Below are 17734 nucleotides of genomic sequence, written 5' to 3'. Positions count from 1 at the left end.
CTCCTCAAGATCAAAGTGAACTAGGTTCAATCTGAGGATAGTGTGACAGGCTTGCTCACTAAGTCATTGCCTAAATTCCACTTTCGAGAAACGTGTTGGTAGCATCGTTTGCGGAAGTTATCCGAACTCCCATGACTGTTGTCATCAGAGGAAGATGCAGACATCAGGAGGAGGTGTCTACATGTATGGTCTCAAAAAGTGAAGGGTGTGTTGTGCTCTTTTTCCTCTTTCGACCGAGGTTATTTTTGTCCCACTGGGTTTTTGTTACTCGGCAAGATTTTTAATGAGGCAACGAGAGGAGCACCACGTTTGGGCGACACAAGGGGGAGTGTTCAAGTAAATCCAGAATATGTGTCTGGCCCAAACTCTAGGTTACTTGACCTAGTTGTAATAGGGTTATGAATTAGAGATATTCTCGGAGATATTCATAGATATCCGATTTATTGTACGATTATCTTTCATTGTACAACTCTGATTCTATGTCTTGTAATCTTCTATATAAAGAGGCCCCTATTATCAATGAAAGCATGACTTAATTCTCTCCCAATTCAGTTTTTCTTAAACATTATTAAATATATTTTCAATACTTTAATGAGTATGTATTGAAATTGGCAAATAAAAATAGATAAGGAAACTAATAAAGAATATAATCTAATATTATTGAATTGGAAAGTCTAGAGAAAATCAATATAATATTTCTGTGGTATAATTATTGTCCTTAGTAGTCATTTTATAGTAGTTTATATATGTCATTTAATAATTTAATAATTCAAAATAGAATGAGGTCGAGTGAGCAGATTTGGAGATCCCAATAGAAACACTCTTAATTAGAGGTCATCATTTGGCCCTTTGGCCCTAAACCCGCCCGGCCAGTAGGGCCAAAGCCCTACCCGGCCCTTGCATTAGGGTGGGCCGGCCCGACCCTTTCTAAAATAGGGTAGGGTATGGGCCATGAAAATGAAGCCCGCCCGAATAAGCCCTAATAATTTTCTGTTTTTTCTATTTTTTAATTATATTTCTCTTTTTGTTTTTTTTTTAAAGGATATTTCTCTTTTTTATATAATATGCAATTTATCTCTTTCTTTATAATTGATTTTGTAAGCTATGTTTTCTTTAATTTTTATTTTCTTTGTTACACAACAATTAGTATTGGGAGATTTAGAGAGATAGTTAATTGAATATAACAACTTTAACTAATATTAATAAATTTTATAAGTTAATTCTGATATATATATATATATATATATATTATATATGGTCAACAAAAAACAATGAGTCGTATATTACCTATATAATCATTGAGCCACATTTTGATGAAAAAAAAAATAATGTAATTTTTTTTCGTTAAACAAAATAAGGCCCTTTTCGGCCCATTTTGGCCCTATTCGGAAGGTCGGCCCTAGCGGATAGGGCTTTTCGTGGGGGTAAGGGTTAGCATATTTAAGCTCCGGCCCTACCCTATCTAGCCCTTAAATTTTGTTGACTTTGACTAGGCCCGGCCCGGCCCGGCCCAACCCTAAGCCCTAAAATTTAGGGTAGGGCCGGCCCTAGCCCGGTCCATGATGACCCCAGTTTTAATTTAATTGTTGCAGAAGTATTGTTCTTTATTGTAATATGTTATACTTAAATTCTTTTATTCTCTTCCGATTGAAATGGAAAATGATAAAAAAAAATTCAATGAGTCAGATTTTAACAAACGAGTTGATGAAGCTCTAATTGATGAAGCTAAGGTACTTTTGAGTTTGTTTCAGTCTTGTAGTTGGGGTTATATCCCTAGAAAGTGTAATAAAGCTGCTCATAGTGTAGCAAGGGCAGCTCTTTCCCTTCCTTTTCCTACATATTGGTGGCAAATGGCCCCGGAGTGGCTCTTACCAATCCTAGTTGATGAAGTCTAGTACTTGAGATTTAGTTGGAGTGTGGTACTCTTCCCAACTGATTTGTGGTGGGTTTAATGAGGCCACCATATACTCCTTGATGTAATCCGTGATTTGATTAATGAAATCTTTTGATACAAAAAAAAAAAAAAACAAACGAGTTGAGTTTTAACAAACTCGAGGTAGTCATGAAAAATACGAGCTACTCGTAAAATTGATGAGCCGAATATATCCTAATTAAAAGAAATGAGCCAAACAAGCTAAAAACAAATGTAATACAAGTCCAACACAAACTATATCCAGTCTATTTTACAACCCTAAAAACTTTCCCTATAAAATATAAATAGAGCCCAACATTCAATTTGACCCCTTTTTTGTTCTTTATTTTCTCAAGTAAGGTTTTCCGCGCACCTCCAGAACACAGTCGACCTTGCTGAGTCTACAACTCTACAAGAAATTGGGGAAAAGGTTCCCTCACACCTCCAGAACAGGAGACCAAGGTCAACAGCAACTTCGCCATGGTAATCAAAGCCCAACACTCTATAACTCTCCTTGCTCTTCTCTACAATTTATTCTCTGCAGATTGTCGGATCCCATAAAAGTAACTCTTAACTCTGCCTCTTCTTTGAACAAGCTTATAATTGCTTCTGTTTTGTTTGGTGACGATCGTCCAGACCCAGACACAGTGCGCTCACTCCTTGGCTTTCATTTCCTGTGACCCCACTGTCGTTCCCAACCCTGACACTCCCTGCAAAAGGTTCTTCTTCCTCTTCAATATTGCCATGCCAAGAGTTCTTTTCAATAAATCATCATCCTATGCTTTGCTAATGCTTGAGAAGTTGAGACTGAATGATTTTTTCTCACTTTTCTTTTACTTTTCTTCTATAAATACATGAATGAAGTTGCCCAACTATTACTATTGCTCTGAGATTTTCGCTATCCTTATTCATGAAAATGTAGATTCCTTCTATCAAGTATTCATGTTTGAAGCAACTCGCTAAGTCAACTCAGTCAAATTTAGCTTGTTCTTCAAATCCTTAGATCTAGGTGCATTTATTAGCTTTACACATCTTTCCTGTACATTCCCAGAGCCAACAACCTCAATGAAAGATGAAATTCAGATTTTTTTTTCTCATTGAACAAAATCTTCAAATTAATTGTTAAGGTGAAAAGCTCTGCCAGGATTCTCTACTTATACACCATCAAAGTATGAGCACCTGAGTTTGACTCATACCTCGTGTTACTAATTTGTACAATGGTTTCATATAGTGTAGATGTCAGCATCCAGGACCAGAAGGGAATTGGTTTTGTTTGTCCTGTAAGGACATCTTCTGTTGTACTAGTGTGAGTGGACATTTTATTCAGCATTATGAGAAGACAAAGCATTGTCTTTGTGTCAACTGCAGGTAACCGTTGCAATATTTTCTACAAATTGCAGGCTCAAGTCTTTTCTTTTTCTTCAGTGATTTATTATAATTATGTCTTCTGGTTTTGCCCACCTTTTGAACCAGCACAAAATCAATTTACTGTTGCTCCTGTGGTGAAACTCTAGATGCGCAAGTGATCCAACAATTATGGGTCAAGGTGAGCTTTTCCCTTCATTTTCGCTTTATGTATTGTCCACTTTCCAGTCACACTCTTACGTTTTGCATTTTTAGGGTCGATCCACTTCATCCAAGCTAGAGAGCATTGATGTAATGATTGTTGATGTTATTGATCTCTTGTCTAAACCGTTTCCTAGCATCAATGTTCATCCACAGTTGGATGCTCAGTCATTTGCAGGCCAGGATGAACTTGCATTGGCTAAGGAGGGACTGCAAAAGATCTTTGATAACGGGTTAATAGCTGTAGCTGATCCCAAAGTGCAAGAAAAGTTTCTCCTTTACTCAGCCACATTGCTATCAGCCGAGTCATGCCCCTCAGAATTGAAGGTTAACCTCTCATCATTCAGATGCAATCTTCCGGAGGAAACCTCTGCTTTCATCAAGGCTCAAGATGAGTTGAAGTTGGCCTCAGGCTTATCAGCCTCAATCACTCAGAAGAAGTTTGTGGTGAGGCAACAAAATTCAAAGTGTGATGAGGTGAAGAAAGAAATTCTCACCTCGGACGAGAAAGTTGCCAACTTCAAGGCCATGATCAAAGAGTTGGAAGCACAAATAAAAAGTTTGGAAGCTTGTTTAGCCACAGAAGAGAGCAACAGAGCAAAGATTGATGAAGCTATCGATTCCATTGAGAAACAAGTCACCACCGCGAGAGATGGATTGGTCTCGGACTTGGCACATGTGTCTTCCATGGAAGGATCGACCCAAGCAGCTAACGAGTTAGTAGCTCGAAAACAGTCGGACTGGGATAACCTGAAGCTTAGTTTTACTAAGTTTGCATGATGCACTTGGCCTAATTAAGCTGTTGTTTGTATTTTGGTGGGATAACCACAAGTGTCTACATGAATTCTGTGCACGTTCCAACTTCCATCTCTTTCAAATTTCAATGCATTGAAAAAAAAAACAAAAAGAAGAAGAAGAAGCCTTCAGAATCTAAGTGGTCACCTCACAATAACGAAAGCAGGTTTTGATATAGTTTGTCAAAGCGTCAAACAGATGGGTTGTGCATCTGAGTTCTGATTATTGACAAGTATGAATATAAGAAGACACAGCTTGCAAACAAAGGTATACTGCTATACTTTGCATGCAAACAAAGGTATACTTTCCTTGCAAACAACTTTATACTTTGTAACTTTGTTCACCATCAAACAAAGTTCAGGTGTGAGTCTATAATTTGGCCACTTTGATTTCCTTCAAACCTCCAGAACAGCAAGGTAAACTGCAACTTGGCCATGGTAATCAAAGCTGACTCTAACTCTGGCTTTTCTCTTAAGATTACCTATCTACAATTTCTTTTCTGCAGATTGCAATAAGTAATTTGGGTTTTGTTTTGTACAGAGCCAGAAACAGTGCGATCATCACTCGGCTTTTTTGTCCTGTGATCTCACTGGCGTTCCCAGCCCTGACACTCCTTGCAAAAGGTTCATCTTGGCCCATCTTTTATTAGTGTCCTCTGAAATTTATATACTGCCATGCCATGAGTTATGTTTTGTAATCGTCATCCTATGCTTTTCTATTGCTTGAGCCTTGAGATTGAATAACTGTTTGGTATCTTCCAAAGCAAGATTCCCAATTGATTCCACTTCAATGTTGTAGAAATGATTGTTTTCCTATAAAAGCCATCCTATAAGAATATTGTCTATTGAGTTTGTTTCATTTTTTTCTTTTTTCCTCTCAAAACACATGAATGAAGTTTTCCAACTGCTACTGTTGCTATGAGATTTTCGCCATCCTTTTCATGTTAAAGTAGATCCCTTTTTGGAAGTATTTGTCCTTGCATTAGGAAAGCAACTGGCTAAGTCACCTCAGCAAACAATGTGCAGTTAGCTTTGCAAATTTACATGTAAATTAGAGCCATCAATTGGAAAACAGTTTTGATGAAAGAAGGACTTCAGTGTTTTTCTCATTGAACATAATCTTTAAATAGTTATAGTAAAAAGCTTTAGGACGATTCTCTACTCTTACATCATCAAAATACAAGTACCTGAGTTTGAAGAATACCTCGTATTACTAATTTGTACAACAATTTTCATACTGTAGATGTCAGCATCCCAAGAATAATTGGTTTTGTTTGTCCTGTAAGGACGTCCTCTGTAGTCCTGGTGTTAAGGGACATATTGGTGAGCATTATGATGAGACAAAGCACTGTCTTTGTGTCAACTGCAGGTAACCATTACAATGTTTTCTACAAAATTACAGGCTCAAGTCTTTCTTTTTCTGCTGTGAATTATTACGAATACGTCTTCTGGTTTTGCTCACCTTTTAAAACAGTTCCCAAGTAATTTGGTGTTTCCCCTGCCGTAAAATATTAGATGCGCAAGTGATCCAACAATTATGGGCCAAGCAGGTGAGCTTTTCCCTTAATTTTTGGTTTTATGTATTGTCCATTTTCCAATGACTCATACACGTACTTGCATTTTTAGAGTCGATCATCTTCAGCCAAGCTCGAGAGCATTGATGCAATGGTTGTTGATGTTAGTGATCTCTTGTCCAAGCCATTTCCTACCATCAATGTTCATCCACAGTTGGATGCTCGGTTGTTTGTTGGCCAGGATGAGCTTGCCTTGGCTAAGGAGGGACTTCGGAATGTCTTTGATCGCGGGTTAAAAGCTCTAGCTGATCCCAAGGTGCAAGAAGAGTTTCTCCTTTACTCAGCCATGCTGCTATCAGCCGAGTCATGCCCATCAGAATTGAAGGTTAACCTTTCATCATTCAGATGTAATCTTTCGGAAGAAACCTCTGCTTTCATTAGAGCTCAAGCTGAGCTGAAGGTGGCCTCAGAGTTATCAGCCTCGATTACCCAGAAGTTGATTGTGGTGAGGCAACAAACTTCGAAGTATGATGAGGTAAAGAAAGAAATGATTGCCTCGGACGAGAAAGTTGCCAACTATAAGTCCACGATCAAAGAGTTGGAGGCACAAATCAAAGAGTTGGAGGCACAAATCAAAGGGTTGGAAGCTTGTTTAGCCACAGAAGTGAGCAACAGGAAAAAGATTGATGGGGTTATCGATTCGATCGAGACACAAGTCACCACAGCGAGGGATGGACTGGTCTCGGACTTGGCACGAGTGTCTTCCATGGAGGGAACGACCCAAGCAGCTTACCAGTTAGTAACTCAAAAACAGTCGCACTGGGATAAACTAAAGATTATGTTTACTAGGTTTGCAATTGCAAACGCCACCATGAGTCGACATCCCAGTGTGAAGTGGGCTCAGCAGCCTGATACGCTTTACATCACTATTGAGTTGCGTGATGCCCAGGATGTAAGGCTTAAACTGGAGCCTGAAGGAAAGTTTCTATTCTCTGCTACCACTGGAGCAGAAATGACACCCTACATAGTTGATCTTGATCTCTATGACAAGATTGATGTAAATGAGAGTAGGTATAGTGTTGGCTCGAGAAATATCTGTCACCTAGTGAAAAAAGCTGAAAATAAATGGTGGAGCAGATTGATAAAACAAGAAGGACAAGCTCCTGGGTTCTTGAAAGTTGATTGGGATAATTGGGGAGATGAGCAAGTCTATGAATGAATGAAAGAGCCTTAATGCTCACTCATGGAATAAAAAGTCTAAAGCTCATATATGCTTATTCTATAATAGTCAAAGTAACTTATTGCCTTAATGAGCAATATAACAAGACTACGTAAAAAAAACGAATTCGAATAATAATGCTCATAATGTTGTAATATATTCTAACTTTCGCGAAGTTATGAATCTAGAGTTTTTATTGAATCTATATGAAATTATCAATTACACAAATTGATATTTATGGCTTAGTATGCCATACTTATATTTTACTGCTCGGAATATTGTACAAATGTAATGTGTCAATTGTTGTTCATTTATATTGTTATTTTTTGCTAATATCTTTATCTATAATTTGAGCATATGGAATTGGTTCTGCTCTTATCATGTGAGGTAAGATTTATTGAGAATATCATAGTTTTATTGGTATTACACTAACCTTGGCAGGAATTGAAATTCATCCCTTTATGCAAAGCACACATGGTTTCACCTATGTGATCTACACACCATGTCCGATATATATGGTGCATGTAGATGAGGTGAAGAAAGAGTTGGAAGCACAAATAAAAAGGTTGGAAGCCTGTTTAGCCACGGAAGAGAGCAACAGGGCAAACTTCAAAATATGATGAGGTGAAGAAAGAAATTGTCGCCTTGGACGAGAAAGTTGCCGACGTCAAGGCCATGCATGATCAAAGAGTTGGAAGCACAAATAAAAAGGTTGGAAGCTTGTTTAGCTACGGAAGAGAGCAACAGGGCAAAGATTGATCTGGTTATCGATTCCGTCAAGACACACGGTACCAACGCGAGAGATGGATTGGTCTCGGACTTGGCACAAGTGTCTTCCATGGGGGGAACGACCCAAGCAGCTAACCAGTTATAGTAGCTGAAAAACAGTCGGTCTGGGATAACCTAAAGACTAATTTTACCAAGTTTGCATGATGCACTTGGCCTAATTAAGCTATTGTTGTTCTATTTTGGTGGGATAACCAAAAGTGTCTACATGAACTCCATTTACTAATTACCTTGTTTGACGTTAGTGAAACGCCATTTATGCTGGTATTTGGAACGAGTAATGAGGGCTTTACGCGTGTGGGAAGGTAGTTTGTGGGGTTCTATCTGTTTTGGTTCGGTTTCCAACTTCCACCTATTTCAAATTTCAATGCATCGAAAATCAGCCTTCGGATTTAAGAAGTCACCTCACATGAACAAAAGAAGCTTTTAATATAAGCAGTCAAAGCGTCAAACAGATGGTTGTGCTTGTAATTATTGACAAGCCTGAATATAAGCAGACATTGCTTGCAAACAAAAAGTTCACCTTGCAACTTTTTTCACTATCAAACTCATGGAACTGTCTAAGGTAATTCTCTCTACGCTTTGTTTCTGTAGATTATAATGTGATATTTTTCGCTGGAAATGCTTCTCTTTCGAAGCTTATAACTCAATGGTTTGGTTGGTGTAATTCAGACATTGTGCTGTCACATGGCTTCGCTCTCCTCTGATGCCATTGTCTTTCCCAAGCCTGATACTCCCTGCAAGAGGTTCCCTTTACTTTTTTTAGTTCTCTAATCATCTGATTAATTATATTTCCTTCGACAGAATTAATTTCTCTAAACCCAGTCTTCTTCTTCTTCTTCTTCTTCTTTTTTTTCTCTTTTTTCTCTCTCTTTACTTTCAAATGAGTAATTGGTATTTAGTAGTGAGAAAACAAAGATGCATAAAAGCTATGTAGTATTGTTGAAAATTGCAATTTTAGGTTCGAAATGCACTTGATGCATGATATGGGTTAAGACTGTTTTTTCTTGATCTATCGATGTGTGGAAAAGATAAAGAAGACTTATGATTGAGACACTGAGACAGCGTTTTGGTCTTAATTTCACAAAGTTAACTCATGATACTCTGAGAATGCGATTAAAAATCTTTGAACAATCAGCTGCAATGTGGAAAACAAGAGTGCATGGAAAGTTTTATTCCTGTTTGAATTTAGTTGTCTTCACTTAAATGTTTCATTAAAGTTTGTACACGAGTCCTGAATCATATAATGATACATATAGTTAGTTCTAATATGCGGAACAATTTTCATATAACAGATGCCAGTACCCCAGTGGGAATTGGTTTTGTTTATACTGTAAGGACATTCTCTGTGGATCAAACAGTCACATGAGTGAGCATTATGAGCTGACAGATCATTGTCTTGCTATCAGCTGCAGGTACACTTGACAAATGCTTTATAGTTTCTATGAATTGAAGCGTCCAATCTTCCAACTCGTTAATTTTCTGTATCGACTATTGACTTACTACAAATGTTTTCTGGTTTTGTACCTTTAGTGATAGACTTCCATTTGTTTGGTGTTACTCCTGCAAGGCAACTGCCGATGTTCATCAAGTGATCCGACGATTGCAGGAGTTTTCTTCATCCCCCAAGGTGAGTTGCTTCTCAATTCGTCGCTTTATCTATCCTCCAAATTTTAGTCACTCAATTGTTTACATGGCATTTTTAGGAAAAATCCTCATTGAAGCTAGAGAAGCTTGATGCTATGATGGTTGATGTTGCTGATCTCATATCGAAGCCATTTCCTGGCTTCAATAATAATCCAGTGGATGCCAAGCCATTTGACGGTCATGATGCGTTTGCATTGGCCGAGGAAGGACTTCAGAAAATCTTTGATCAGGGGTTAGAAGCTTTAGCTAATGACCAACTGCAAAGAGAGTTTCTCACTTATTCAGCCATAGTACTTCTATCAGCTGATTCCTGCCCATCAGAATTGAAGGCTGACCTTTCATCATTCAGAGGTAATCTTCCAGAGGAAACCTCTGCTTTTATTCAAGCTAGAAATGAGTTGAAGGTGGCCTCAGACCTAGCAGCTTCAATTACTCTGAAGAAGTTTGTGCTCCAGCAAGAGTCTTCCAAGTATACCGATGCAAAGAAAGAAATTCTTGCCTCAGAGGAGAAAATTGCCAACCTTAACGCTACTCTAGCAACAGAACAAAGCAAGAAGGCAAAGTTTGATGTGGTTTTGGATTCGATCGAGACTCGAGTGACCTCTGCCAAAGATGGATTGCTCTCGGACTTGGCACAAGTGTCTGGCATGGAGGGAACAGTCCAAGCTGCTAACCAGTTAGTATCTCAGCGACAATCGGTGTGGAATAGCTTAAGGACAACCTTTACGAAGTTTGCATGATTTATATCTTGCTTCTGGTTACACAATTAAACTAGTCCGTATTATGATCCACTGAACTTTATAGTGTGAGAGCAACTCCAACAGCTTCCCCATATTTTAGTTTTTCTCTATTTTAGGGAAAAATGAGCCTCTTTTGCTCCAACAGTTTCCCTATAACTTTCTCCATTTTAGGGAAAGTGAGGAGAGAGAAAACAAAATTCCCTAAATTTACAGCAATCTCTAAAATTTTAAGGAAAAATTTGGAGATTTTAGAGATTGCTGTAAACTAGGGAATCTGTTGGAGTTGAAGAAGAAAAATTGCTTAAAGCTTTGACTTTTGCTTCCCTATAATACAAAAATTATAGAGAAGCTGTTGGAGTTGCTCTGACAATGTAGTATAATAATATGGCTCACTTGGACGACAGAGTTTTTTCAACTGCTTGTATGTCTTACTTAACTGGAACCCTTAACAGGCAGTCATGTTGAACCAAAATTTTCAGTAGAGCTATCAGTTTAGCAGAATACAACTCGATCAAGCCATCAAGGTCAGTGCGGTGTGACCGATGTGCATAACTTTAAGAAATGACTAAACCTTAACAACCATTTTGACCTGCTGTTTTGGCTATTGCTTGATTAGTCGGTGAACAATAGTTTTAAACCCTAAGGATATGAAATTACCAACACTGAAAACTTAACATTTAGCTTTCAAATGCTTGTTTTCTTGTCATGCTTGGCTGCTGCAAAGGGATCGATAGTAAAGGAAACCTCGGGGGTTGTAAGGATACACCATCCTCACTACAATCTACAATATAGCTAGATTAATTAATCAATAGCTTGGGAAAGTTTGTATCTTTTGTTATGCTCGAGTCATGTGCAAAGGGATTAATCACTAACTTGGGTGATGGATGAAGGGAAAGCTTGGCACGTACCATATGGATAATTGTTAGAGAAAGTACAAAGGGTTTGCTTTTCTCAGTTAGATCAAGGGAAACGTCAAAAGTTTATATCCCGGGAAGATCAAGTCTTTACAGTGAATTATATAACTTGCAAGGATCACGATATCCCCTTATTAGGGCCAGGAAAGAAGGACAACATTACATACGTACAGTCAAACACTAACGAGACAGGAGATATACAGTCAATGAAAAAGCTATAAGACAGGACACAATTTGTCTAGTATAGCGGTTCTTAAACAATAAGTAGCTGAAATTTTTAGCTTATCTCGGACCACTTTTTATAAGCCTGCTGTTGAAGAATATTAACATTTGTGTGCCTTATCAAACTAGAATTAGTTCTATGATTGTAATAGGAGAGAAGGTTCTAGAATTCCTAATCCTATTCGAAATAGTTTTCCTTGTATCATTAGAATATGTACTTTGTAATCCCTATATATAGGGCTCCTATTATCAATAGTGGAACACACAATTCTCTCATCAATCTCTCTCAAATCTCTCATTCTAAAACACGTTATCAGCACGAGCCCTAACCCTGAAATCAGAAGCCAAAATTTTTCTGCAAAGCATCCTGCTGTTCAACACCAAACCCTAGGAACCTGTACGCACCATCCTTGGCCGTGCGCACCACTTCCATCGCCTCAAGTTCTCCTCCTCCTACATCATCTTCAAGATCAAGACCAAGAAGAAGAATAAGAAAAGAAATCCAAGTAAGTATTTTCATTAAAGTTCCTGCTTTCCGCAATTTAATTTTATCTTCTTTTCTTCGGGGACTTGCAACCTCCCTTCTTCTACATCCCACCTTTCTATAATGTGGGTTCGATTCTATAAAAGTGGAATCGTGGGGATTCACGCTATACGAACTAAGAGCGTTCGTAGACTTCGGACTAAGAGCGTCCGTAAGCATCGATTTTTGACCATACAAACGTCATTGTTTTGGTCTAATCCAATTTCTTGGAAATTGATTTCTTGGTAGCATTAAGGCTTGGAAATCTTAATATTAGTTTTCGTAGAAGCATTGACTCCGAAACTAATCCGTTCTTGTTTCTCCTTTTTCAGGATATCAAACTTGAATGAGCTCGATTTTACTCCATTGGATTCTACGGGCACGGGATATTTCATGTGGGCTCATAATGTTGAGCTCCAACTAATTGCCCTTGATTTATTGCCTACAATCCAAGAGCCCTGTTCTGAAGGAACCGCTCAAGACTCTCAAACTGAGATAGATAATTCCAGGGTACTTACCCTGATGAAGCACCACATAGAGATGGCACTCCAGTTTGAGTACATGAATGAGGATAGTGCTAGAAACCTTTGGGTAGCGCTTTGTGAACGTTTTAGTAAACATTCACCATCTTCCGAACTGAGAAGCACGATGGAATAATCTCCGCTTCTCTAAACTTTGAAATAGTTATGGAATATTGTTCGGAAGCTCTCCGCATCAGATCATTGATGCATGCTTGTGGAAAAACTATCACAGAAGAACAATTGATTGAGAAAACCCTAACTACCTTCCCATTCACTGAATTAAGATTCTCTGAATTCTATCGAATCTTAATCAAACGAAGGACGGATCACAAATCTCCATCAGCTAATTGGAGCTATGGCTTGTGTTGAAAGGCACAACCACGAATTTGTGAATAGAGAATATGGTAGGCCTCAAGATGGCTACCATGAGCACCGTTCAATGACTAGAAGAAGTCGCCATGGACGATATGATCCATATGATCAACATGCTCAAGAAGGTAATCGCCAAAAGTTGGCGAATACATGACCAAATGAGTCATGACTTTGAGGGTATAGGGGTTGGACACCATGGCGCCACTTTTGGCCATGGTAACACTATTCCAACGCCAATGGTCCTAGGGACCATGTATATTGTGTCAATACGCCTTAATTAAGAGAGCATCCTCTACATTATGTTTTATGGAGTATCTGATCAATGGTGATTAAGACGTACATCGAGTTATGAAAGACTTTAAATCTAGCGATGAAGATAAAATGCTGCAGATTTTTCGTATAGTCTTTTATTTTTCAAGAATTATGTAATGGCAATCATGCCTTAAATCAATAAATGACAATTGTCTTAACTCTTTCTCACTAGGCTCACCCAATTAAGTATGATGTCTAGGAAACTAGTTAAGATTAGTGGTACTTAAGCGAGCTTTGCTCCACCGACATCTCTTCTTTCTTTCCTGGTCATGTTTAATTGGAGTTACCGAAAGGATTGAGTGACTACGATTTGTCTAAAGTTTGATTTTTATTTTGGATTAGATTTTGGTCCAGAAACTTTGATGTAATCATTGGCTTTGGCTATTATTAATAAAGTATCGATTATTCTATTTCATGTCTTGGACATATCTTAAATTCGAACTTTATTATTTCAAAGATATAAGAGCCAATGGTTTTCATGTGGAAACACATTGTGAGAATGGACAAGAGTTCATTTGCATCACCTCTAATGACTACGGACATATATGAGTCTTAGAGAAACTTATGTGTCACTCTAGTAGGTTGTATGTAACCACTATTCGAGTAATTATGTCCAATGATGTCATCAGAGATGACCTTTGAGATACCGACACATGTAGGTTTTGACATGACCGTTTGGGGCACCCAGGTCATGATATGATCCGTAATACTAAAGACTTCACACGGACATCTATTCTTCAGAACGAATGGCTGGCGCCGCCTACCCCCTGCGGCCATCACTTGGCTTTGACGCCAAAGAACCCTAACTCACCTCCTCTTTCTACTTCTAAAGTCAATTGTGACTTCATGGCTCAACCAAAATCCTCATTGGTTGCTTCTAAAGCCTGTTCTTTAGGATCGAGACCATCCTATGCAAAGGATACTAAGGAAATAATTCCATTCTTACATAGAATCCAAGGGATTCTGTGGATCGATTCAACCAACTTGCGGACTGCGTAGATATTTTATGGTATTGGTTGATGTGCAGGCACGCTGGTCATGTGTCGTGCTATCGTCCACTCGTCATGCTGCTTATGATAAACTCCTAGCCCAAATCATATGGCTACGAGTTCACTACCTAGATCATCCCATTCAGTTTAATAGAAAAATTTTGATGACTATTGCATATCATTGGGGATTGATATTAGGCATCATATTCCCATATACATACCCCAATGGTCTCGCGGAAAAGCCACCATTAAACGACTACGATGGTAGCCCAAACATTGGTAAATGCGCACCAATATTTCCGATTGGGGTTATGCAATATCGCATGCATGCAGCTATGCAAATTCGTCTACGACCCATAGCCACTCAACCTTTATTTGCGTTACAGCTAGTGACTGGGTGTGAGTCTAATATCTTGTACTTACGCATATTTGAGTATGTGATTTATGTGCCAATCGCGCCGCCACAACGCATCAAAATGGGTCATTACAACGAATGCATATATATATATTTTTGTGTTGGGTATAAATCTCCAACTATAAGTCCGCTATGTAGAACCCTTGACAGGCAATCTCTTTACCGCTAGATTTGCGGATTGTCACTTTGATGAGACAGTCTTCCCGTCGTTAGGGGGAGATTAGAACGTCAACGTTCAACAGGAACGACAGAAATTGTCGTGGTCTATCCCCACTATGTCTCATCTTGATCCCCTAAAAGTGACGAGATCACGTATACCTGCTGCAAACATGCCTGCAAGGATTGATGTCCCCACAAGAGGACATGGCGCCACCCAGAGGAGATGGGCACGGCACCACCACCATGGATGGTGGTATTGTGACGCCATAAGGTGGCATAATGGCGTCATAGGCCATGGGTTCCGCTAGAGAGCGTAGGAGACCCATAAATTCGATGGATTCTCGCCCTGAGAAGAGAGCGAGTTTGGCACAACTTGATACATTGATCATTGATACTCAAAATCCGTCTCATGAGAATATTATGGATTGTGGTTATGTCTAAGAGACATCGTTGGGGGACGCCTCAATGTTAGAAAAAATTCCTGAGAATATAGAGATCTCTACAAACTACACTAGTGTACATGAGGACGTGGGATTATTGAGACCAATGACATCGAACCTTGCTCCGTTGAAGAATATCAACGTAGAAGAAATTGGCCTAAAAGGAAAGATGTGATCCAGGTTGAATTGGATTCACTAACGAAGAGGAAGGATTTCGGGCCTGATATGCCAACAACTCCTAACGTAAAAGTTGTTGACAGTAATAGGTCTTCGTTAGATAGCGTGATGAGAAAAAGATATGGTAATCTCGTTTTATGGCGCAAGGCTTCTCACAAAACGCCCTGGAATCGACTATGAGAAGACATATTCTCTCGTAATGGATGTCATTGCACTCCACTACCTTGTCAGTTTGGTAGTTTCTGAATAACTGAACATGCAATTTACGAATGTGGTCACTACATATCTTTATGGGGATCTAGATACAGAATATAATGAAGGTTCTTGTAGACTTCATTTACCCAAATCAAGTGCTCTAGACCACAGAGTGCATTTGCAATGAAGTTGAAATGCTAACTAAATTGACTACTTGATTGGGAAGGGATATGATGAACTATGCCCGCGCGTTTCCATGACAAGTTCCGGATTTGCAATTGTTGTGGTTTATGTTGATAAACATAATTGGAACCCTTGAGAGTTAAGGGAAACCGCTGAACACCTGAAATCTGAGTTTGAGATGAATGACCTTGGGAGAACATGGTTTTGTCTAGATTTAGAACTTGTATACCGTGTCAATGAATGCTTTGGCATTTTGATAAAGTCAAGATGCACTCCCATGGCCATCCGTAGTCTTGACCCTAAGGGGATATGTTTCGTCCTAGGGATGATGACGAAGACGTGTTAATTGGTAGAAGTGTCTTACCTAAGTGCAATAGGCGCATTATTGTACTTAACACAATACAAGACCGGACACCTCATTTGTTATGAACTTGTTGGCTAGATGTAGCCCTGCGCCAACGCATTGCCATTGAATTGGTGTAAAGACAATCTTTCGATACTTAAAAGGTACGATAGATATGAGCTTGTTTTATCCCTACAGAGAGAAGATGAATGACGGAATTATGGGATCGGACCCCATACGGCAAAATGCCGCCGTGGCCGGCCATGTAGTCGCCATTAGCACTGCCGCAGCCACCAAGGGTGGCCGGCCTCACCCACCTCCCTTACATCAAAATGACAATGATGTTTTGATGGATTTTGCTGATGTAGGGTACCTCTCTGACTCTCACAGAGGTCGCTCCCAAACGGGTTATGTCTTTACCATGGGAAGCACCGCCATATCTTGGAGGCCTACAAAACAGACTCTTGTCGCTACTTCCTCGAATCATGCAGAGATTATTGCTCTACATGAGGCCGTGCGTGAATGCATATGGCTAAGGTCTGTAATTAGACATATTCGAGGAATTTGTGGTTTGAAGTCTACCACGGATGAACCTACATGCATTTATGAGGATAATGCAGCTTGTATTGAGCAAATGAAGTTAGGTTTCATCAAGGGCGACAACACCAAGCATATATCGCCTAAGTTCTTTTATCATCAGCAACAATAATCACTTCTAAAGATTGAAGTGAATCAAATCTGATCAGAGGATAATGTAGCGGACTTATTCACTAAGTCGTTACCTAAATCCACCTTCGAGAAACATGTGAAGAGCATCGGATTGAGAAAGTTATCCGAACTCCCATGATTGTAGCAATCAGGGGGAGATATTGACATCAGAGGGAGGTCTGATGTCTACATGTTCGATCTCAAAGAGTGAAGGACGTGTTGTACTCTTTTTCTCCTCCTCGAGCTTGTTTTTGTCCCACAGGGTTTTTCACTCGATTAAGGTTTTTAACGAGGCAACGGATGAAGCGTCACCACCAAGTTTGAGCGGCACAAGGGGAGTGTTGAAGAATATTAACATTTGTGTGCCTTATCAAACTAGAATTAGTTCTATGATTGTAATAGGAGAGAAGGTTCTAGAATTCCTAGTCCTATTCGGAATAGTTTTCCTTGTATCATTAGAATATGTACCTTGTAATCCCTATATATAGGGCTCCTATTATCAATAGTGGAACACACAATTCTCTCATCAATCTCTCTCAAATCTCTCATTCTAAAACACCTGCCAAATTGTTTAAGGTCATATTCGGTTTGCGGAGACCGGAAATAAATGTTATTTCTTCACCTTTCTCAATGGATAGAAATTAGGCTAAAATTTTCATAAAAAATTTCATTCTGGTGTTTGGAAACAATTTGAAAGTTGTTAGTAAAGTTGGGGTATGAAAGGATTCATTTTCCCCCACATTTTCTCTTGTTCCTATTTATTTGAATCAATTTTCACATCAACCTCTTCCTTAGGTATTCTATCATTGCAAGTTGACCATATTTCTTAGGTTGAAAATCTCTAACTTATTTCTATGTGCATATACCTATCTATTATGTAACAATTGAGAATGAACAATCATCAAATTAATATGACAATATACAAAAGGAAAAGTTCAAAGAAAAGAAAATTATCTTGTTTCTAGATCTACATATGACAATACATCTAGAACAAGTTTATCTAAGAAAATTCAGGGCTCAACGATGACAAAAGAAAATATCTGAAAGACTAAATCTCATGAATAACATACCTTATTAGCAGAT

The 17734-nt window shown here is 38.8% G+C and overlaps 1 protein-coding gene across 3 annotated transcripts; it reads left to right on the top strand.

Moving 5' to 3' along the window:
• The first annotated feature begins 2253 nt into the window (after positions 1-2253).
• On the top strand, positions 2254-7273 carry LOC133735182 (uncharacterized). 3 transcript variants are annotated; one of them, XM_062162589.1, is made up of 10 exons: positions 2254-2395; positions 2549-2631; positions 3149-3280; positions 3386-3458; positions 3533-4540; positions 4635-4710; positions 4814-4896; positions 5516-5641; positions 5747-5822; positions 5899-7273. In XM_062162589.1, the coding sequence occupies exons 6-10, from the start codon at positions 4708-4710 to the stop codon at positions 7003-7005; spliced, it is 1395 nt and encodes a 464-aa protein (XP_062018573.1). In that variant the 5' UTR covers positions 2254-2395; positions 2549-2631; positions 3149-3280; positions 3386-3458; positions 3533-4540; positions 4635-4707; the 3' UTR covers positions 7006-7273. The 3 variants fall into 3 exon arrangements, with proteins under 3 accessions (XP_062018573.1, XP_062018575.1, XP_062018574.1); XM_062162591.1 differs by having other exon boundaries at positions 3144-3280; positions 3533-4710; XM_062162590.1 differs by having other exon boundaries at positions 2271-2395; positions 2509-2631; positions 3533-4710.
• Positions 7274-17734: the final 10461 nt, after the last annotated feature.

Source organism: Rosa rugosa, chromosome 3, assembly GCF_958449725.1.
Source record: "Rosa rugosa chromosome 3, drRosRugo1.1, whole genome shotgun sequence".
Taxonomy (NCBI): domain Eukaryota; kingdom Viridiplantae; phylum Streptophyta; class Magnoliopsida; order Rosales; family Rosaceae; genus Rosa; species Rosa rugosa.
This window is presented reverse-complemented; position numbering and strand designations above follow the sequence as displayed.

Coding starts and splice junctions, on each gene's coding strand:
- LOC133735182 (XM_062162589.1), top strand. Junction 5,642..5,746: donor TGTCTTTGTGTCAACTGCAG/GTAACCATTACA, acceptor CTTTTAAAACAG/TTCCCAAGTAATTTGGTGTT. Junction 5,823..5,898: donor AACAATTATGGGCCAAGCAG/GTGAGCTTTTCC, acceptor TTGCATTTTTAG/AGTCGATCATCTTCAGCCAA.